We start from the raw sequence: 22,847 nt of genomic DNA on the forward strand, positions 1-22,847 counted from the left end.
ATAGAAGCTACCATCTAAAGTAATAAATAGTGTATAGAAAGTCCAAACCAAAACCCCATGGGGCTCTGATTACAGAGTGAGTGGTATGGGACTCTTCCCACACAGTGGACATATATTTTGAATAAAGAAAAAGATCAAGTATCAAAAAGGAACCCCGTAACCTTGGCTCCAGGAGCACAGAAACAGACATCTCAGAGGCATTGCACTGGTTTGTAGGGGAACACTTGGCATTTACAATAGGGAGAAGAAAACGATTGCCACCGTTCCATGAATTGTTTCATATGCTTTGCTATTCTATGTCCAAAACACACAATAGACTTTCAGAACTTTGGAAAATTAGAGGAGAAAAGAGGGACAGTCACATCAGAGTGGCAATTAGCACAGTAGTTAGATACTCCCTTTGAATGCAAATGTGGGAGGCATGCCCCCTGAGATCTTTAACCAGCAGCCCAAGGGGATCTTTTTTTCCCTTTTGTGAACAGACCAAGCATAACAGAAGCTGGATCTTTCATTGCAAATCCTTGTGCATTACAAGAACTACAACAGCAGAATCACCAGAGTTTGATGTTAGTTCCAGTCTGAGATTCATCAAGGAGTGCATCTAGCAAAGGTTTAGAGTACTGAGCACTGCCGTGGGTTCATGCTATGTAACACATACAAGTTCTCTTATTAGAACACTTTTATTTTTTGTGTTACCATTTCCCTAGCATTCAAACTTGATGAAGGAGCACTTCAGTCTGCAGAGTTCTCCATCTACCTGCAATGACTGTATTTCTTATGTATAATGAAAGTTAAAAAAAGACTACCGTGTTCAGATATGAAACAGTGAATCCTGCTTTATAGGTGCTCATTTCTCAGCAGCAGAATTCATTAACTGCAGCAATCAGGAACCCAGCTCTGCTACAGTGCCTGACAACTGCAGGGTGTTTGCTGACTCTTTGAACTCTTGTACACTACTGCTGGGGAAAATGGCAACTTTAAGCTGAGAACAATAGAAGAGCACAGATGCTTTGTTTATGCTCACAGAGTATTTGCTTTCAGATGCACATTTGCCAACTAAAGCATGATAATGTCAATTCATTGGAAAAGTACTTTGTCTAGGTGCCTTCAAAAATAATTATAGCCATAATGGTAACAATTTACCCTCCTTGCATTCATTAATTACAGGGTGACCACAATGCTTACAAGGCATACAAAGAATACAATATGCTTTATATACACAACTAAGGCTAGAGACATTATGAGCTGGGCTTGTGATATTTAGTTGACCCAATTCAGAGTTATTAATTACCTTAGACATGAGACAAATACATAGCTGTGTTGCTGAAGAATGCTCAGTACTTGTTAAAATTCAATTTTAAATTATTACTCTAAAGCTTTGTATATTTCTTACAATGACCTTAAACTGCACTTAAACTACAAGGTATTGCTCTACTGATGCATGTGGAAAGCAGCCAAATATGTACCTCAGCTTTTTCTTTGTTGTATTTCCCTTCCATCATGATTTTGTTTTAAAATGGAACAATTAGAATGGGTGTTTGGGATTTTTCAGCTGGAGTACAAAATTAAATAATAGTTGCCCTGAAGGCCTCACATCAGTTTTAATGCTAGAATTTTTTTTTCATTGTGTGCCTTCTGATTGCATTTCGGTTGGCACCGAAATCCTGAGTCTTAAACAAAATGTTATCTAAGCTGCTGTGTGGAAGAATGGGGATTTAATAAAGGAGTCTGGAGCAAGTCTCCTCCTTCTCCCTTCCTCCCTGCCTTCCCAGCCCAGGGCAGGGGTGACGGGGGCAGCCCTGGTCTGTGCCACTGCCCTCCTTGCAGGTGCAGGATCTGGGATGCGGGATGCACTGGTGGAATGGAGTGGGCTGCACTGGGCAGGGTGGGCTGGTGGACTGGGCCTGGCCCCCTCTCAGCCCAGGGCTGAGCCTGCCTGTCCACAGTGGGATGGGGGTCAAAGCTCTGGCAGCACCCACCTTCTCTTCCCTGGTTCTAGGATAAACAAAACTTTCCCTAATCCTTTTGCATCAGCCAAATTGTTCATTTTAAACAGCTACTAAAGTGTATTTTTGCCCAGGCCAGCTCCAGCATGGACCCAAACAATACTGGGGGGCTTCTCTCCTGCCCTTGCTCCCACACCATGATGTGCATGACACCTGTCCCAGCCCAGCAGGACACAAACACAGTGACAAACCCTCCCAGCTGCATATCCAAAGTGAAAAAATCTGCTTCTTACTTCCCTACCTACATTAATACATTGGAAAAACTGTGTTGGAAAACTCCTGGTCTCTTGCTTCTCCACTCTGCAAAACTTGGATTTTCATGTCCTTAGCACAGTTCTGTCAGTGAGTTCAAACACCAACACCAGACACCAGCCTCTCCCAGCACCACTGCCAAGGCTGCTCCCCTGGGCAGGAGGGAAGGTGCCAAAAGTGTGTCATTTCAAAGAGTACCTTTCAGCAGGATCCAGCCACATCCATACTGTTTCTCCCAGTGCCCATGGATGGAGTGTGAAAACCTATAAATGCCTACAAACCAGCAATGGAAATCGTAGTGACTGTTATCTGTCCAGGAGCCTCTAACACACACAGAGCAGGAATGATCCCAACAAGTTTTCCAGGTTAATTAATTGAATTACCAGGTTGTCCAAGGGAACAGACAAGCAGCTCTACATGCTCACTGAGGGTTTAGCTAGGTGAATTCCCTCTGCAGGCACCTCTCTTCATGCCACCAATGGGGAAACTGTATTATACCCCTGATTTAGAATACTCAGAGGTAGGTAGGTCATATGGGGAAAGAAAAGTACTATCTCAGCTTCCTGAAGGCTCAGGCAAATACCAGGGAAGTAATGAACTGAGCTGCACTTTCTTTTTTTCAAATAAGTCACAAAAAAATTCAGTGCTGATGTTGATATATTTTCTAGTTTTTTCTTCATTCCTTCAATGCACGTTGAAACTCCATAATTCATAGCTGTCCATGTATCTTCATTCCCTTTTCTGAGTTATTCCTTCTAATCTCAGCACGGCTTCTGGATTTTACTTTGATCATCACTGTGAAGTTTAAATCTTCTTTTCTTGCTTAAATTGGAGCTAGATATCACTGCCCGGTTTTCCCCACAAGAAGACACCAGACTTTAAGAGGTACACACATCCTCAGAATTAAGACAGCGTACCTTAGAAAAGCACAGTGCTGTCTGGCCACTGAAAGGCAAATAATAGGCAGCATGAAGAGAGGTTGCCCATTTGCAGATAAGGTACACAGATTTGTAGAAATCTGTCTGAAAATAGGCTCTGCTTTGCAGACAAGCTTAAATACCAAACTCTAGCTATCAGCAGTTTTGTTTTCAAAGAGTGTGTTTTCCTTCGGGTCATGGATCTTTGTTATAAACATGCACTACTGTGCTGCTATGCAGCTTAGTACATGGGATTTTCCAATCACTGTCTACATCTTAATGAAAATGAACCTCACTTTCTGCAAATTCATTTGCAGAAAAAAATCCATATTAGTTACATCATCTCTTTTTTCTTAAAAGGGAAATCAGTGGGGTTTTTGCTGTGCTGAAGACTGTTTTAGAGAAGCATGGCAGTGACCTAGAGATGATTTTATGTGCATTAGAACTCTGGATGTGAGATGCTCTGCTCTCCAGCAGAGGGACTTCCACAGCCCAGCTTGCTTGCAACACTTTCTTCTTTTGTGACAGACATGCTCAGTGCACACGAATCCCGTGTGCGACAGGGACGTCTGAGCCCATCGACAGAATGTAATCCTTTGTTACCCTGAGGTGATGTTGTGAAGAATGATAGGATGCCAAGGAAACTGTATCACAGTGATGCCTGTGACTCCAAATCCTGCTTGCTTTACGCAAGTGAACAGTTTTGTTCACTGTGGGGGTCTCCTGACAGGACTGAGCATATACCACTGCAGGGGCAAACACCTGACCATACCTGGTACAGAAGCCTCAGGCACCAACACAGAGGTTCCAGCAATATGGGTGAGCAGTTATTTATTGGGGCATCTGTGGACCATGATGTTTACTGTACTTTATAAACCTCACATGTGGTTAAATTCTACCGTTCTCTATCCACTTAGATGGCTACAAAAGACTGTTACTTGACTAAAAAAGACTGTTTTCATTCCCATATAAAGGCCAAACACAAATGGACTTTTACTAACTCTAATGTTAGTCAGACATTTCTTATCTCTAAGATATAACTTGTTGTACTTTCTAGAGTATTTTTCCATTCCCTGTAAGCTTTCTGTGAACACCGGGGAATCTTTATAGATTGACAGAATCACTTAGGTTATAAAATGCCTTAAGATAATGAAGTCCAACCATTAACACAGCACTGCCAAGTCCACCACTAAACCATGTCCCCTGCCACATCTACACATCTGTTAAATACCTCCAGGGATGGTAGGAGGGACCCAACTTCTCTGGGTAGCCTGTTCCATTGCTTGACAACTCTTTCTGTGACGAAATTTTTCCTAATATAAACGCACTGTATCCTAATATGTGTGTCTAAGTGGTATGGCAGTTCACTGACCATTTCCCCTTGGATTATGGGGGCTTCATCCTGCTCCCTGTCCCTGCCTTCCAGCTCAGGGGGCTCGTACCCAGAAAACAGCAGGTCTTACTATTGAACACTGAGGCAAAGAAAGCATTAAATACCTCAGCCTTTTCATCATCCTTTGTCACTATGATTCCTTCCACAGCCAATAAAGGATGGAGATTCTTCTCAGCCTTCCTTTTGTTTCCAATGTATTTACAGAAACATTTTTTATTGTCTTTTATGGCAGCCAACAGATTAAGTTTTAGTTGGGCCTTGGCCCTTCTGATTTTTTCCCTGCATAACCTCATGACACCCTTCTCCTCCCGAGTTGCCTCTCTCTTCTTTAAAACTTCATAAACTCTCCTATTTTCCTGAATTCCAGCTAAAACTCTGTTCAGATAGGCAGGTCATCTTCCCCATTGGCTCATCGTTTGGCACATGAGCATGACCTGCTCCTGCACCTTTAACATTTTCTTCCTCCTTTCCTTTCTTTACAAGGCAATAGGTGATATCTAGAATGCTTCTCTGCTACTTAAACTCCTCTCTTTAGAATATTTATATTAAGAATGTTAGGAAATACGGCTATATGCTACTTTTGTAGCTCAAAAGTGTTTCATGCTTCTGCCATACTACACTTCCAAGCTCCCCACCTGACTTCCTCTGCTACTTCCTTAACTTCTTAAACTTTGTCCTTTCACAATCAATAAATTCAGTTCCAAGATAAACTTACATTTTTCTTTCAGTTTAAATTGAGACAATTCAAGATTTCATCCAAGGCTGCTTCCTGCAGCCAGTTCTTTCCAAATACTCTCCCCATTTCCCAGAACTAAGGACAGAATGGCAGGCTCTCTGTCTGGCTCAGCATGTTGGTAACTGTTCTCTGATACTACCTACAGAATTTTTAAAGTATTGTCCATCAGAGACCAGCTATATAATTCTTCTCTGATCATAAGACCTTTCTTTTTATTTATAAGTAATCCCTCTAATGCTTACCATCAATACACCACAAATAAGTTCTGTGAATACTCACTGGTAACTTCTCACAATTCCTACACCAGTAAGTAAACAAGAAATAAGAAAATAAGGCATAGGGGATTTAATGTCAATAGTTACATAGTCAGCCAATATTTGATTGGAATATAATATAGGTTTCCTTAGATCAAATCTATTTTAGTTACTAAACATCCTCATCACTTCTTTGAATTGTTGTTTTAAAAAAAATGGGCTTTGAGAATTCAGTTCCAAAACATTTTCCCCAAATTAAACATTCTGAAAACCATCAGTTTGGTATCCATGAAGATTTGAGAAAACCAATTCACAGTCATCTGCCCTTCCCAGATCTTGAATCCCTGTATGAATGTCTGCTGCATCCATCTGATCGACAAAGAGGTGGATAACACAGTGCATCCTTTTAATCTTTTGGAAAGTCTAACTGCTCATTACAATGTGGTTAAGGAAACCAGTATCAATACAATCAATAGCCAGAGCACACCAAAATAGATACCCTGTATGCCACAATCTGTCAGATTGAGGATGGGCTAACAACCCAGCCATTTGAAACACATTTCACCCCTCACAGGTTATTTGCTCGTTAAGATGGAATAGGTGTTGAAAGAGCACAGTCAAAGTAATGTTTTTATCTGTCCTGGAGATATTCGGACTTCTGCCATTCCACTGAAATCAAGATTAAATCAACACCTTTAAAAATGATGTTATCGTAACAAATGGCAACATAATAGATGGACTGTAAGATATTGTCAGCTTGAAGGGAAGACTTAAGGAGAGAAAGCTTGCACTATTTTTTCTTGTTTTTCACGAAGTCATGACCATACCATACATTATTCAATTAACAAGATCACCCTCCTACAGTCACTTGAAAATTCCTCTTATCATCTTTGTTCCTTTCTTCTGTATGAATTGAGGTGGATTTTCCCTCCACAGCTTCAGTGAACTCTGGTTGCAGCTTCTAAAAGGCTCATTATCTCTTCTATCACATCAGCTTCTGCTTTCAAGGCTTATTGTTTAGTTCTTAGTATAAATGAGAGACTGAAATCCCTTCAAAACACCCAAGGTGCCTTTCCCACTGAGTAAACAGCAAAGCATCATCTCCACTGTAAGACCCATTTAATCAAAAATATATACTACATGAACACTGGGACACTGAAAACCTTTGGAAGTGCAATTACCCTAATTTCTTCCTTAGATGAAGGAACGCTTGACATGTTATTTAAATGGACCATCACTTTGAATCTCCATTATGGATTTGATTTGCTTATGTACAATATGCTTTAGAAACGTGTATGGTTCTCTCAGGCTTCGTGTCCGGCAGGGCTCAGAAGTAATACAATAGCATCAGTTCATACAGGTTACAGAATGGTAACCTCTATGGACTAGGTTGGCCGAATATTACCTTCCTAACAAGTAGCTGGCTGTCTGGAGTGAGTAAATCAACCTTACTCTTATGGTCTTTACTTTGGTCAAGTTGCTTATAGAAGCAACTGGCCCAGCTCCAAACAATGCAAATATGTGATTATTGCAAAGCAGACCTCAGGGAGTTTCCCACTCAAACCTCACAGACGTTCAGTAGGATTTTGGGGACTAATTCCCTGGAAACTCGCCATCTAAATAAGAGTGCCTGTGTGTGTGCATATACATATATGCATGTGCACATAAATACATATATGTTCTTGTGTCCTTGTGCACACATACACCCCCCACGTACGCAGTGATGTGAGGGCCTGCACACACGAGTGATGTGATACCAGAGTGCTTTGACAGAAGGCATTCACATTACTTTTAAGCGAAACCTCTTCTCTCAATTGCTACTCTCAGTTAGTTCTGTCAAACTAATAATACAGGTCTGTGCAACAAAATGTTACAATATCAGTATTAGCATATAAAATAAAGGTAAGTATAGGTTTCCCGTGTCTTTATTTCTTTTCCATTTTCTCTCTATTGGAGAAACTTGCCAAACCCAAACATTTCTATTTCTTTCTGTGTGGTAGTTTTGTTTCTGATGAGGAAAAAAAAAGTATCTCTGTTTAAGATAAAAGGAGATGTTGCCCCTTTGATTAGTTTTTCTGATTCCTAACAATATACAATAAATATAACTACAGTGGACTATTTAATAGTCCTGTAAGCATTACATGGTCTATAGCTGAAGAGAGGCTAGCTGCCTTAACTAAACAAAATCACTTGCTCTAAGAGCAGTTTTCAGGACAGTGATAAATCACAGTGTAATACAATCATGCATTAAGCTCCAACCAAATGTGAGACTGGCACAAATATTAAAGTATAACTGAGCAGAAGTCAAGTATGTACAAGTCATTGACAAACATTGGTGTAAGTGCTCCAGACAAGACATTTAAAAGAAATTTACATAAAAACATAAATTAAATTTATCAAAGTTTGATAAATTTCAAGACAGTAAAAAAGTACAGAAAACATGAGAAAATAAAAAGCCCAGACAGTTCATACAGTACAGTTTTACTACATTTATATTACAGAATGAAGACAGAAAAAGATATAAGGAATTAAGAGCAAAGAAAATTCTGCTGGCTGTGGCCAGTGGAATTTCATTGCCAATGGGAGATGCGCACACACAGATGCACGCACGAGCACAGAAAATAAAGACAAAAACCCAAAGAAACCATTTACTGTAACAGATGACAGACACAGAGGTGAGAAACATTTGGCATGTTGCAGCACATGGAGTCATTCACGATTGGCTAACGATGGTACCTGGCTCGGCTGAAGGTCACTGGGTTGCCTGAGCGGTGTCACGGAGGGAGGAGGCACACCTGATGTGGATGCAGACCGACCTAATCTGCAGCTTGCTTTAGACTCTGGAAAGGAAGAGAGTAGAAACACCAGTGAACAGGAGGTGGGCTACTGCTGCAGTGAACTGAAACACGCCGGATCCAGGATTCCCCTGAAATGGAGAATCCAGGCTTGGTTATTAGTTAAAATCTCAGGCATTTGACTGAATCATGAACAGAAGTTGAGATCAGAAGAAGAGGGATTAAGACAGAACCCATTCCATGTCCTGGCCTCTCTGCTCTAGCATCTCTGAAGCTGAAGTATAGAGCATAAACCAGTAGACAGACAGGAAGAACGTAAAAGAAGCATTCTTGTTGCCTCACCCCCAGTGCCTTTTCTACCCCTCTTGTAATACAGCAGTGATTAAGGGAGTTACAGCGGCTTCTGGTTTCATGGACATGGCAGCCCAAAGACTGACTGTGCTGAGGGAAAGCATGAAATGCCAGAAAATGAAAGAGGCAGTGTATGAAGTGTTGAGGATACTGTCACACTTGGGGATTTGGAATGACACCAAAAATACTTGGAAATCTGATGTCAGTGGCAGTAAATTGAGAGACATAATGTAGGAAGAATGGAGACAAATCAAAACACCAGTAGTGGCAAAGTCAGTTACCCAGAATGAAGGTGATAACAGAAGCAGAGGTTACCTTGAGAGAAAACTCCATTTCGGAGAAGAACTGCACAGAAATTACACAGTTATTTAATTTTCCTTCTGCTGTTCTGCATGAAGGCGTTTCTAAGAAGGTTCCCCATTGATTTCCAGTGCAGGTTATTACTGTACATGCTGACATGAGGTGACCATGCAGCTCAGGAGGCCTAGATGAAGGTTTTTTATCTAAACCATGCTGACACCCATGTGCTACCCCAGCGTTCAACACCACACAACTGTCTTTTCCTGAGAAAAGGGTCTGCCTGTGTCTGCCCAAGAAATTTTTTTGTCCCTACCTTTCCTTTATATGGGTGAGGAAACACCTCTCAACCCATGACTTGGCTCGGATCAATGTGTTTATTCTCCTCATGTTTCATAAACCTTTCTCCCAATCCTGCACCTGTTTTTTCTATTCAGTGGGCAAACACTGAGACCAAGAACATTTGCACTCTCCAGACACACTTTGTACAATAACAGACTCTCACTTTTAGCATTGATAGTATTGCTTTACCATGAATAACAAGTAATTATAATACCATACCTCATTAGAATTTAAAGAATTTTTAATTTTTTAAGTAAGGTTCAAAGAATTCCTCCTATTCAATTTCATGTTTTCAAGAACAGAGGAAGGACCTATGCCTTGTGCAATCCTGGTTTAGCAAATTTGTCTCTGAAGCACATATTTTCTCACATGTCTTTTTCTTGTGTCTGTCTGAAGTTTCTCCTGCCTCATTTACACTGCTGCCTTGCCTATGTTTGTTCACACTAATTTCTCTATTTCCTTTGTGGATCTCCAGTATCATCTGTAGCCACTGGCTGGGCCATTGTTTGAAAGGAAGAAGACGTCTATCACCAGCACACCCTTAAGGTCACTTGGCACACCTTGGAAACTTAAGGACAGCTATTACTCCACATACCAGCAACATGCTGAAAGGGGTTCTTCCAATCTCACCCATAATTTCTCATTGTCACCTTAAATGCTTATTTTCCTCAGACATTTCAGAATTCAACAGGGTGTGGAGAAGAGCTATCCACTTATGCCAGAGCACTTAGACCAATGAAAACATCTGTATGGGTGAATATTCATCAACTAAATATTAATAGGTTGGTTACCATCCAGCTGGCTGAGCAGCAAAAATATTTATACTGTCCGATGAATGCATTATTCAATCCACTCACTCCTAGTCAGTCTGTAAACATCCCACGAGACAACACAGCAACAGGCACTGAAAGGAGCAGACTGGTCTCGTCTGTAACCTTGCCTTTTGTACGTAATCTGTTGGTTTGCTATTTTTGGACTTGGGCAGTTACTCTGAAGGTTGATTAGATTTGTTTTTGTTCTGATTTCACACTGTCTGGGTGCCAGATTTCTGACCGTTCTTTTCAGTAACATATATTAAAAAAAAATGGATCTCATTATTATATCTCATCTCTCATCTCCTGGAATTTTGCTGGGGTTTCAGGGAGGACAAGAATTGGGTCTTTTTTCAGTTGTTTTTCTGTACTGCTAAATAGAGATTCTTTTTCTGCTGTGACAAGCAGAATCAGACACCCAGCACATAAAAAACTCCAAGGCACTGTCTGCCTGTGCTTGTGAATTATTTTCTTTGCTTTAGGAAAGCAGGGAGAAGTGTCATAATTTCCAATTTGGACCTATGTGCAACAACAAGAGATTACCATTTTCTTGCCAAAGAGACTCCTTTCATCTGGCATCAAAGAAATAAAACCTATCACACACAGATGAAGTATAACTTCCTTTATCTCCCTCTAATATATGTTATAGTATTAAGGAAACTATTGTGATTTCCATGGTGACTCTCACCAAAAGGTGTTTCAGAGGTGGCTTCATCTAGCTTTTATTTTTTTTTTAAAGTTCAGAAGTTGGGTAGTTGGAGGAATTTTTTTAATATCACTATTGGCAATATTTTTAGACCAAAGAAATACTATAGTCTACTGTAGTTAGTGGTCTGAGTAACATCACACTGCACACTACTGGGGGGAATAAAACCAATACATAAATTGTTGCATAAGTGATGCAACACAACTCACTGCTCTGCATTCTGCAGCATGTTATTTTTCAGCTATGGGCAGCTGTTTACTGTACTGGGGCTATCTGGGTTTTGATCACTTCTAAGTAATGGTCACTTCAAATAAATACTTCTGCTCCAGGATATCTAAAAACTAGCAAGAATTCTTCTTACATACATAAGTCCACTGTCCCATCATGGCCTGTATCTTTATCTCTTGGTTTTCAAGTCTTCAATGGTCATTTCAGTTTGTCTGCAAGGCCTGAATATTGACACCAATTCTGAGTCTGGAATGAAAATAGGTTTTCCTATTTACTGTTGAGAATCTTAAAGGAAGAACAACTACTGCCAACAAATCTCAGGATGGTTTCTAGTGTTTAATTCATGTTTATCTCTTGTGAATGATATTGAGACAGCTCGGTATTAACATCTTAAATGAGTAGTCTTGAGAAGTCCTCTTTGTGACAATAATTCCTGGTGTGAAGCTGAGTTCTATCAGCAATCCTGATAAGCACATAGGGAAGGTTCTGTAAGTATCTGTCCAAAAGGGGACCCATTTGCTCAGGGTCCATGGAAACTCAAGTTAAAATCCATCTAGCTCCATCCTGATAAAGTTAGCATGGCACCTCATCTCTGCACTGAGCTTCACTGTGCACATGGGTCCTCTCTTTCTAATGAAACCTGCCTGAAAGGGAGCTCCAGGGACTCCACTCCAAACACTGGACCCTCTCTGCATCCACAGCCAGGGGCTCTAACACGGCTGTAAGCAACTCCAATGCAGACAAGGGATGACAGCCTAGTGCCAAGCCAGGGAGCTCACAGGAACATGTCTAAGTGCTTCTGGGGAGTGGGGCCAGGGGATGTAGGGCGTGTGAGCATCCCTTAGAGATGTCCCTTGCAATCAATGGGCAGCATGAAGTTTGAATTCAGAAGATTGTTGGGGGTAGCCAAGAAGCTGTAAAATGTTACATTATGCACAAAAATGCTCATCAAATTCAGTTGCTATATTTGACTGATGGAACTTTGGTGGTATTACTGTGCACAACTTCAAGTTACGCATCTCTCACGCTGTGACGCAATAGGAAAAATGCACTGTTCACCTCTGGGAGCCAGGTGCAGAGGCAGTGGAGTGCTAGTAGAGGATGGTGGGCTACTGTGCCTCAGTCTCCTATTATGTCACCCACAGTAGCCACAACACTCCCAACGTGCCAGTGGCTGGGACCACAGGAACCTCACGTGAGGCAACCCCACACGTGCAGTCAGTGCAGTGGGACGAGCTTTACTGCACTCTCAGGTTTAAACTGAGTCCCAGCAGTGCCAGTAGGATTACACATGGACATAAGCAAGTGGACACATCCAAAGGGCAGCATTAAGGCTGAGAATTTTAGGAGAGACTCTCCAATGCAGAAATACAGGTTTTCCAATCACAGATAGGATTACCTTAAAGTTGTGTTCTTAATCATGTATTTAAGCACTCACATAAATGGCCTGTTTTCCAAAAGTGCAAGTGCTGTCATCATTACTAAAGATGTAGAGGCTTGGCTGGCTGCATTTGAGACAGGGGGTGTTGTAGGATTTTCCTCAACAAAGCACAGTGCTGAAATGCGACAAGATTTATGGAAATATTTTCAATAATTTTAATACCAATGTGCTATGGTTTTCTATATTCTCCAGAAGTACAACAACTCTGCATGATTTTTATTTTTGGATCTTAATGGGAAGAGTTCATTTTCATCCAAGGAAGCCTTCATTCTGCCTATCCTAATCTTAATTCAAAAAAATACTCTGGCTGTCACTTACATTGGAGAAGCTTCTTATCCTGTCACAGTCTCTTCTTTGCACATGAAAAGAGAAATATTGCTTATTTGCTACAGCTGCCAAGAAATGCGTTTTGAATTAAACAAGGCAATGTGACAGGCTGAGAGCAATCACATGCTAAAAAAAAAGAAAAAAAAGAAGAAAAAGAAAACATGCATACTGGAAAAATGAATCACACTATTATCTTCATACTGGCCTAGCCATGTTGGTTTTCTAAAAAGAGATGAGTAAGCTGAAACATTATTTGAAATTAAGAAACATTATGGTGGAATAAACTACATAGTATCCTGTTACTTTAAAAAAAAAAAAAGTATTTAGGACTTCACCTGCAGAAGCCAATTAGTGCTGAAATAGCACAGCAGCACATCAAACTGAAATGTTTTCACAAAGGGAGCTCTGAACCTGTGGACCTCAGTGTTACCAGATATATCCATAGTTCAAAAGCTTAGCAAGTCTCAAAACCAAGGCACATAATGAGTCAAACCATGCCTGAAAGGAACCTTCTATATAAGTTTTGAGGATACTTTGCCCATAGGGAAAAGCTATTAGTGGAATATACTTTGTATCCTGAGTATGAGTGTTTATTTTCTTTGTAAAGTTTTTGTTGTAGGATTTGGCTGTGTTTGTTTGGTATTTCCTGGCTGCTTTGTAACACAAGTAAGTGTCAGGCATTTTTGTTCAGGTTTTTTATGTGTGTTTTTGTCACATCTAGATAACAGTTTTACTCCAGTCAGGATCCATGTGATCCCACAGCCTGGAGGTCACACACCTGGATTGTGGGCATTGGCTAGATGCCCTCAGTGTACAGCTCCCAGTACTACTCCTTTTATTTTAGGTGACAGGCACTGCTTGGGAAGAGTTGTGTGCAGAGAACACAAATGACCATCGCAGGCAAGGTCTGGACCTCACCAAGCAGGCTGTCCAGTAACATAGACCTCCAGCATTAAGTTGCCTTCACTTGGAGAATCCTTGTGGATTTAGGAGCACAGTGATACTCTGATATTGCAGGTAAGGAGAAAATTTAGGGTTGGTGGGAGCACTCAGTCATCTCTGCATGAAGCAGTCCTAGCTGGAATGAACTGGTATTTTGCTGCTGCTCCCTTCCTGTACCTATGGATGCAACTTGCACCTTGGGCTTCCCAGGCATTGCTCTGCTCCCAAAGAGCTGAACTTAAATATTCATTACTTTTGCAAATCCAAAATGATAGCCAGTAATTCCAATGAAGGGTGGGCATTTACTCCCTTCCTGATTATCTACATTGCTTTCAGGTGGGATACTAATGGCTGGCTGAGTGACAAGCTGGTGGTGCTTCAAAAACAGGACACAACAGAGTATCTGAGGTTTAAAAGGCAAGGCAGTGCCTGTCTCCAGCAGCAGGTGGCAATGTAAAATGCTTCATGGTTGCAGTCAGGAAAAAAGCAGTAACGTTCCAGAAAATACTCTTCAATTCTCCTGGAGTGAAACTGTACAACTTTCTGTTTTACAGATTCCATTTGGCTGTTCACTACAATTGCACTGAGTTTCCTAAATGTCAGCATGCCCCCAAATCACATTGCTTTCCATGAGAAATGATAGGATGCCAAGAAACAGAAAGTGGCCTTGACAAATGATGTCACAGAGCAATCAGGCACAATGATACCTGTGTGCAGCTGACAGTCCAGGCTCTTTGAACAAAATGGACAGAAAGTTCAAGATTCTGTTTGGAGAGGGCTCATTCTCCCTCTTATCTTACTAGTAGTTTCAGAGATGGGGAGAACCTACAAAAAATCAGTACTGCCACTCAAGGATTTGTTCAGGCCACCCCAATTCCCAGTTCATCTGTGCCTCAGCAAAGCTGCCTGATGAGCACACTTGAGAAGTCCTTTCACACTTTCTGCTTTACAGTGGAGTAATTCAACCCCATTTTCTTTAATTTATTCCAACACTGCCCCAATAAATGCCTGTACCAGTGTGAACTAGGAGGCAGGCAGCAAACTGTGGTATTTCAAGGACATGTCTGCACAAAAAAAAAAAAAAAAAAAAAAAAAGTAGCTTTTTTTCTGTTATCTATGATGTTGGAAAGAGAGCAACAGCAATGACGACTGTACTGGGGCCTACCTTGATTTTTTACGGTCCTGTAGTAAATCTAAGCTCTAATTCCTAGCGCAGAATTACTTTATCTCCTTGACTCCAAAACGCATTTGTATTCATACAGATGTATTAAATCTCTCTTCTTGCATTCTGTTACAGTTCTAATTTAATTGCAAAGAATGAACTGTTATAGCTCATGTACAAGTTCACTGAGGAGAACTGTGTACACTTTGAATGCAATGCCCCACTGATTAAAGGTAAAACATGTTGCTCAGGCAACAGCAAGAGACACAGGGGAAAAATATTCAGGGTAGATGAGAGGCAATATTCATCAAATGAAATAGCATAAAACTGCAGGGAAAGAAAAGTCATAATCAGCTTTCAGATTTTAATCATAAAAAGGAGTCAAAATTCAGCCAAGAAAATATATTTTTTTCTCTGACAGTCCTAGCAATGTAAGACAAAGTCACAGTTGACTAAATCAAGGCATGATTCAACAACTATTATAGTTTTCTGATGCCAAATGAAGGCTGAGGCCAACATGTTTTGTCTGTTTTTGGAGATCAACCAACTCTTTGAAATAAAACTGCTGCAGAAAGGTTGGACAGCAGTGTAATATTTTGCTAAGAACTTACTCTTTAATTTTAACTTCTTTACTACTCTGCTCCATACTGTCATCTCGTAGAACTGAGAGGGTTGTTACACACCTTTTGTCTAATTATTGAATGTCCCAATACTTTGATGTGGTAGCTTTTAAACCCACCCTTCTACCTGCATTAGCACAGACTCTCTAATACACTGGGAACAAAATTTTTACCAAAAGCTATGAGCTAATCTGGAAAATTCCTACCTACCAGAAGTCTTTTTGAGAACAGACAAGTAAGAAAATGGCAGTAATACCCAAATAACCTGTGCTAGAGTCATAAGATTAGCAGAAAAGTCACATTTGCTGCCCCAGGAAGGATTATCTGCAGGGTCTGTAGCAAGAAAAGCTGGACTACATGATTGCTGCAAATGATATGTCACATCAGCAAAGACTATTCAAGTTATACACTGAGTTTCAGGTGTCATTTTCAACAATTCAGAGACAATGTAAGTCCCATTATCACGCAGGGAAGCGATGCTCTGGGTGAGGCGTGAGCATCTCTGCTGGCTCAGCAGTTTAAAGACTCATCTCTGCCACTCACTGCCCAGCAGATCCCTCTTGCAGGAATGATTTCTTGTTTGAGTAGCTCATTCGTGCTCTCATGCTTACTGAACATTGACCATGAGGCTTCAGTACTATATATACCAACTGTTTTTAAAGTGGATATTTTTCCCAATCCAACTAATAAGCAGTGAAGTTACTCTTTTATGAGAGCTGTCAAATCTCAAAAGTAACAATGTGGTACTCATGCAAGAGCCATAGATATCTGTTTATAGATGTCCATTCATGCATCAGTTCTGTTTGTCTTGTCAATTTATAAACAAGGCTGCATCATAATGCCATGGTTTATGGCAATTTACTATTTAATACATATAAAATTTTGATTAATAAAATGGATAGGTGTGAATTTGAGACTTCTGAAACCCATAGTCACTTTTCTGGAAATTTCTTGTACCAACATAAGTCAAAAGTTGCCTGTGTCCAGTCACTGTGCCCATCACTAAGACAGCCTTGCTTCTGCATAGTGTATTTTTGTTACTCTCTGTGATACCTGAATTTACAAACTTCTTTCTGAGGTGCCATCCTGGGGTGACTTAGTCATAGTGTCCCCTTTCAATGTCACGTGGAATTCCTTACTTCTTTCAAAATAGATGAACTGCATGTTTACGTGCTTGTATTACCTGCCACCATCCCAATCTGTTCCAGCACAGAGCACAGGCAGACAGCACAAGGCTTACTAGTACAGCAGTCAATGGGCAGGGCAGATCCTAGAAGATAGTTGGAAGTCTAAAGAATCTGGATACTTATCTACATCTGTGTATCTTTAGAGATCCTCCATCTCACAGGGAGATTCATTTGATCTTCCTGGCTCTGCCACGTGACTTACCTGAGCTGTTGCTTCCAGCCAACATGGTTGGGCTGACAGAGGATCTCCCCAGCCTGCTGGACACCACAGGCGGGCCCGGCGTTCCATCCCATTCCTGAGCTTTCCCTGGCTCCCTAGAGGAAGTTGTCCCATGATATCCTCTCTCTTTGTTTTCCAGCTTTGGTAGTGGTTCAGTGCTGTGACTTCTGATCTTCAGCTCATCTAGCGGTTCTATGAAATACACAAGTGAACATTTTGTTACAGAGTGTCTGCTAATCATCCACATCACGTAACAGTCTTTTGCACAATACTCCATATATAGCAATCATAAATCTTTTAAGAACAATTTATAGCATTATTTTACCATCTAGGCCAAAACCCAGTAGTTTACGTAGGTTTCAATACAGTTTTTAATTATTGAAACCATACACCATGCAGCAGATGGATAAAATGTAACTTTTCTGTTGCAACTTTTATATGCCACGAAAATAATTTTGAAAATAGTATCCTACCAAATTGTGGTTTATTAAAAATTTATAGAAATACTTGGATTCTTTTCAGCTGTCATTTGTTTGGGAACAAGTTCTTCTTCAGGCACTTTCTAAGGAAGCTCTCTCCTAAGGCAATACTGTGCAAGCTACATATCTGTATTCCTTGGAAGCTCTAACAAAAGCATACAACCCACAAAACAAAAGACCAAAAATACATTTTGGGTGTGCCCAGCTCCATAACCTAGGAAATGAAATTTCACTTGGTTGGAAAATCCTTGGAGTCAGAAAATTACTTTCTGCTTGCAACTCCATGAGTTAATGTAAAAAGGAGAAATTCAAAACACAACAGAATGATTTTTCCAATGAAGCAGTGATGTCTGCTTTCTTCATGGCTGGTGATTTCCTGTTCTCTTCTCAAGACCCTAATTTCTTTTCTTGCACGTTGAGCAATACAGGAGGATCAGTTCATTCCTGTTCTTTAACTTCTGTAGCTGTTAAAGATTCACATGGAAAACTAGATACAGAAGAAACATTAGATTGCTCTTTACTTGTAAGAGCTAGTCAGTTATTCAAAGTTTGCCATTTACCTCTTTTTGAAAAAAAAAAACAAACCCCTGAGATTTGAATTTTATACTTTGTATTTAAACCCACAGACATCCTTACATGATACTCTCATGTAAGGATGCAAGTTCTAGTCACACGGGTTTATTAATCAACCCCCTGATGTACCTTTAATTTCTGTATGTATCTAACTCCTGTATGTATCTACAGGCTTGGAATCCATATTTGATAGAGACAACAATCTTCCCTTGAGCCCTATCTCAAAAACTTTTTGTTGCTACAAGGGACATGAGAAGATTTGAGAGAGCCAAGCATAGAGAAAATGCCAGAAGCAACTCACAGGCAGGAGATGCTAACAGCTCCCCAGGGGACCTGTGCCAAATGGAAGTGGCCTGGCTGCGCAGGACTGTCAGTCAGAGCAGCCATTTCCTCTCCCAGATATCCCCCTGGCCAGGAATATCCAACAGGAATTTCCACTCAGATGATACAGTCCAGAAAAAGAACCACATTCAAACTGCTTTGATTTGCCTGTGGCTCAAAACCCCCCACACTGCTGCCCATGCTACAGCAGTGAAAGATGCACTACCGGATATCTGTAGTAGGTAGAGACCCCACTTGTGCCCAACAGGGACAAAATCTCACGTTGTTTTGGGTTCTCTGACATTCCAGTCTGCAGATGAACTTAATGAGTAACAACACAGTCAGCCTGGAGTTTCCTCAATGAACGTGAATGACTATCAGTTAACAGTAAAAATTAATGTTAAGGATATCTTACCACAACCTTCAAGTAGTAACACTTCATGAGAAAATGATCAAACAACCCCAGTTTAGGAATCATAAATAAAATTCAGAGACACTTCATGTGACAAAGACCTTCAAAAATCAAACCTCTTCCATGAACTTCTAGGTCACTTACCTACTTTAATGTATGCAAAAAGACACTGCAATGAAAATCCAAACTGTTTGTTTTTCCTAGTTGGTAACCCCAGCAGGGTACAAGGTTGAATAACAGTCTGCATCAATATAACATGACATCTACCTTTCAGGGACCTTTGCTACAAGATGTCTGTAACACAGCTCTGCCTGTGACTGCATAGAGAGACTTTCTAATACAAAGAGCTGTGCAAAGAGGTGGAGAGCCCAAACTATTGCTAGATTTGAACTGTTTCAGTTATCAACAAAAAGGCTCTTATATTTTTTTCTGAGCATTGAGCTATCAAAAATAGCAATGTATTTTTTCATGTAACAGAGACATACAGTTATATCTGATTTTATTCTTTATACCAAAAACATTCACTTTTTTAAGCTATTACTTGTCTGGGGAAGGAAGGCTATGAACAAAGTTACAAAATTCTTTGGATATGCACACAAATTTCTTTTCCACCAATACAGGATGCTGTCTAGATTGCAGCTTATTCTTTCCAGCAAAACAAAGAGAAAGACAAAAGACAAGAATATGTTTTTTAAAAGTCAGAATTGGGCCCTGTGAATACCCCAACAACTTAGTGCATCATTCAATAGAGTTAATTTACTGTGTAATTCAGCTGCTCCTGGAAATGCTGTGATTGCATTAGTGTAAACCTTCTCTGTGTGTGCCCCACTGACACTACTTGAACACCACCCTTTGAAATGTCACCCACTCATGTAGTCAGCCCTTGTTACAGTGGAAATGCTCTGGCTGAGTGCAGAGCTAAGGATTTATCCACTTCAGTTTATTTAACAGAGATGCATTTGTACTTGTTGCCTGATAAAAATGATTTGTGCATTCTTAGTTTTATTATCAGCTGAATCAAAGCACAGCATTTCTCTGCAACCAGCTGGAAACTATGGAAATATTTAGACTAAATAAAGATTTGGTTTATGGTCTTGTTCTTCATAAGGTGTAGAAAATCAGTTTTCAGCTGGCTGTCTAGACTTTGTAAATTTACATTCCACTATCCTTTCTTGGGGATTTTCAGTTCACAGTTTATCTGAAAACTAATATTTCCTAAAAATGAAAAGCAGATTGAATCAGTTTATAATGTTGTGTAACCCATCACAGAGCCTGAATCATTATTATTTGGTGATCACTATCAGTAATGTTGATACACAGACAGTAAAACAACATGTCAATTTTTTATATAGTTTTCTGTAATATTTCTTTCCTGTTTGCTAGTGAACACATAAAAAAAATGAAAAAAATTATTACCTCACTTTTACTCAAATATTTTGGGGACGACTTTATAATAATTTCAGCTTCCTTAATAAATGTCAATGGGAATCATATTCAAATTCAATTAAAAAAAATAAATTACTTTGCTAGTTCTTGCTTGACTGAAAGAGCACCTCAATTCTGATGCGCCCAGGACAGCTCCAGAAATGCAGAGTTCCCCTCCCAGGTCTCAGCCCATTACTGACACATTTGCTGACTGGCCCAGCCACTTGGATGATTTTATACTGTCAATAACTACCTGCTGCAAATGTACCTCCATGAAGCAAGCTCAGTGGCACAAATTATGGTGTCTCATAACAGCATATTCACTACTCCACCTTTTTGCTCCTACAGCCTGACACAAGACATGGACAGAAGGCAGAGCACGAATGTAGCTGGTGGCTGTAGTTACCTATAGGGTGGTGACCTTATCATGGACTGAAAAACAAACCAGTACAGTTTCAGTGCAGTGACCTTTTATAACAGCTACAGCAGGATTTAAATGGCCAATTTATTCACATTGATCCATACTGAAAACACAAACTCTTACCAGTCAGATATATACATGTACACATAGACACAGGGCTGAAAGGTAACAGTAGCTGCTGCACAGTTCTTTTCTCATTTTTCATTTCAGAAGCACAGAAACACAGATGGGATCTAGGTTACCTAGTGCTGTTATAAGCCTTAATTTGGAGTTAGGAACTATCAAAGCTCAGTATTATACTGGGAGCTCAGTGAATCATATGATGGCCACTGGCAAATCTTTTCACAGTCAAGTGCTATATTTTGAAAGCTGAGATTATTATGGAAAGCATCTTTATTGTTCAATACTTCTTCCACCAAAATGGTACATAAAAATGTAAATTTCAAGAAATAATTCACTTCTTTAAATATTTATGGACACAGTTGGTTAAACTACCATAAAGGCATTCAAATGTTTCAAGCACTTCCAGCTGTCATTGTATTTCATTATTCAAGGATATGCTTTTTTCTTATTTATTTCACCTGAATCTCAGGCTTTTCCATTTAAAGAATAAGATGGTGGCTAAAATCTCCGATGGAGTACATATTTTACAAATAATTGGCATGTAAAATTTCCTCTCTATGACATGTCCTCGAATTGCTGCATACTAGGCAAGGCTGGCACGTGAGCTGTGGTACCAGAAAACTTGGAAATGCTGAAGAAAGTGAGAAACAAACTGAGCCAGTTGTAACTTGGACCAAAAAAACTGTAATTACAACTATAGAAAACATCTTACCTAAAAAGCTATCATTCAAATGAGTGTAAATCTGTGGCCAGTCTGCCACTGATCTTAAACACAAATTAATTTCAGGTCCAGGTGGCTTCTTAGTGCAATGCTAAGTGATAAATTGCAGAACCTTTATCACTGCTTGGGGTTTTGGAGGAAGAAAGAAAAGCAATTGTCTTAAGGAACTTAAATTGAGGGTTGCTCTCTGCCATCTCTCTCAACTGTGAGCTGAAATGTATAAGGTAATCCATATATTAATAATTTATTCCTTTTTTTCCCTGTGTGTTGTTACAAACCTAAATAAATAATACATCACTCTAAGCAGAACTTGCATATTGGGGGAATTAAACAGTACTACTCACAGGGTTTAAAATTCAGCATATACATACAGGTGTAAAGCAAAGTAAGTCATTTTGGGTGGAGTTTAGATGAGTCAGAACTTCTGATCTCCTCCAGCCTCGACATGTCAGACCTCACCTCATCCAGCCACAATGGACCTGGCTGAAGGAGCAGGAGCACAGAGAATCCCCAAGGGTACACATGGCCATCAGGAGGGGTGGAGATGCAGGATTAGACTGCAGCCAGCATGTGTCATCATCAGAGCTCCCTGAGTCATGTCCCAGGCTGCAGCTCCTACCCTTGTACCTGGGGCAGGGCTGCTGAGCTGTGAGCTGTGTCTAACCCGGGGTCCTGGCCAGGGGAATGGCTGGGCACAGCTCCACAAGTGTCCCTTCTGACACTGCCAGCACGACAGCAGCCTGCACCCGTCTGACTGACCACTGCCACAGACACTGGACGTAGAGCAATACTCAGCCCTCGAGAGAATCCCAGTTTCTTCTTTCTGCACACCTGGGCTTTTTATTTACCTTTATTGCACATTTAAAAATTAGAGTTGTCTTTGAATGGATTTCTTGATGTGTGGTGCTTTGTCTGATCTGCACAGCTGTAAATTTATCCTAACCTCTCCCAAAGAAAAATAATCGGCTATTAATGCTGCATGCAAGAAACATGGATAATGTTCAGTGCTTAAGCCATTAGAAAAAAAAAAAGAAGAGTATATTACACTGTCAGTGAAACCCATATCCTCATCTTTATTAACTATGGTGGTTTGTCTATTCTGACTTCATCCGCTTGCTAATTAAGCAGAAGTTTGCTTTGCATATCAATTTTTAATACTCCTTTTTTACAGTTAAGTGAGAGTTGCAGCAGCCAGCTTGTTCAATTAAAAGCAGCTCTGACCTAGTTCCATGCAAAATCAATACAAAGCCTGAAAGAGTCTCACAAACCATCTAACATTTAAGAAGACACGGCTGAAATGCTTCTCGGCGTTCACGGAGCACATGTTTCTGTGAGCAGTGTAGGGTTTGTTTTGTTTTATCCAGCAGAGATCACATCTGTCTGC

General features: G+C 40.3%; 1 protein-coding gene across 5 annotated transcripts in view; it reads right to left on the reverse strand.

Annotated features, from left to right (window-relative positions):
- The window catches only part of NYAP2 (neuronal tyrosine-phosphorylated phosphoinositide-3-kinase adaptor 2), a 135,471-nt gene that overhangs the window by 19,663 nt on the left and 92,961 nt on the right, over positions 1–22,847 (reverse strand). For all 5 annotated transcript variants that reach the window (XM_051781433.1, XM_051781436.1, XM_051781434.1 and 2 more), the window contains 2 exons: positions 16,971–17,180; positions 8,295–8,398 (listed from right to left, as the gene is read on the reverse strand). In XM_051781433.1, coding sequence (XP_051637393.1) covers positions 8,295–8,398; positions 16,971–17,180 — 314 coding nt within the window. The remainder of the gene's footprint in view (positions 1–8,294; positions 8,399–16,970; positions 17,181–22,847) is intronic.

This window comes from Manacus candei, unplaced genomic scaffold, assembly GCF_025592945.1.
Source record: "Manacus candei isolate 608988 ecotype Guabito, Panama unplaced genomic scaffold, ASM2559294v1 h1tg000015l, whole genome shotgun sequence".
In the NCBI taxonomy this organism is placed as follows: Eukaryota; Metazoa; Chordata; class Aves; order Passeriformes; family Pipridae; genus Manacus; species Manacus candei.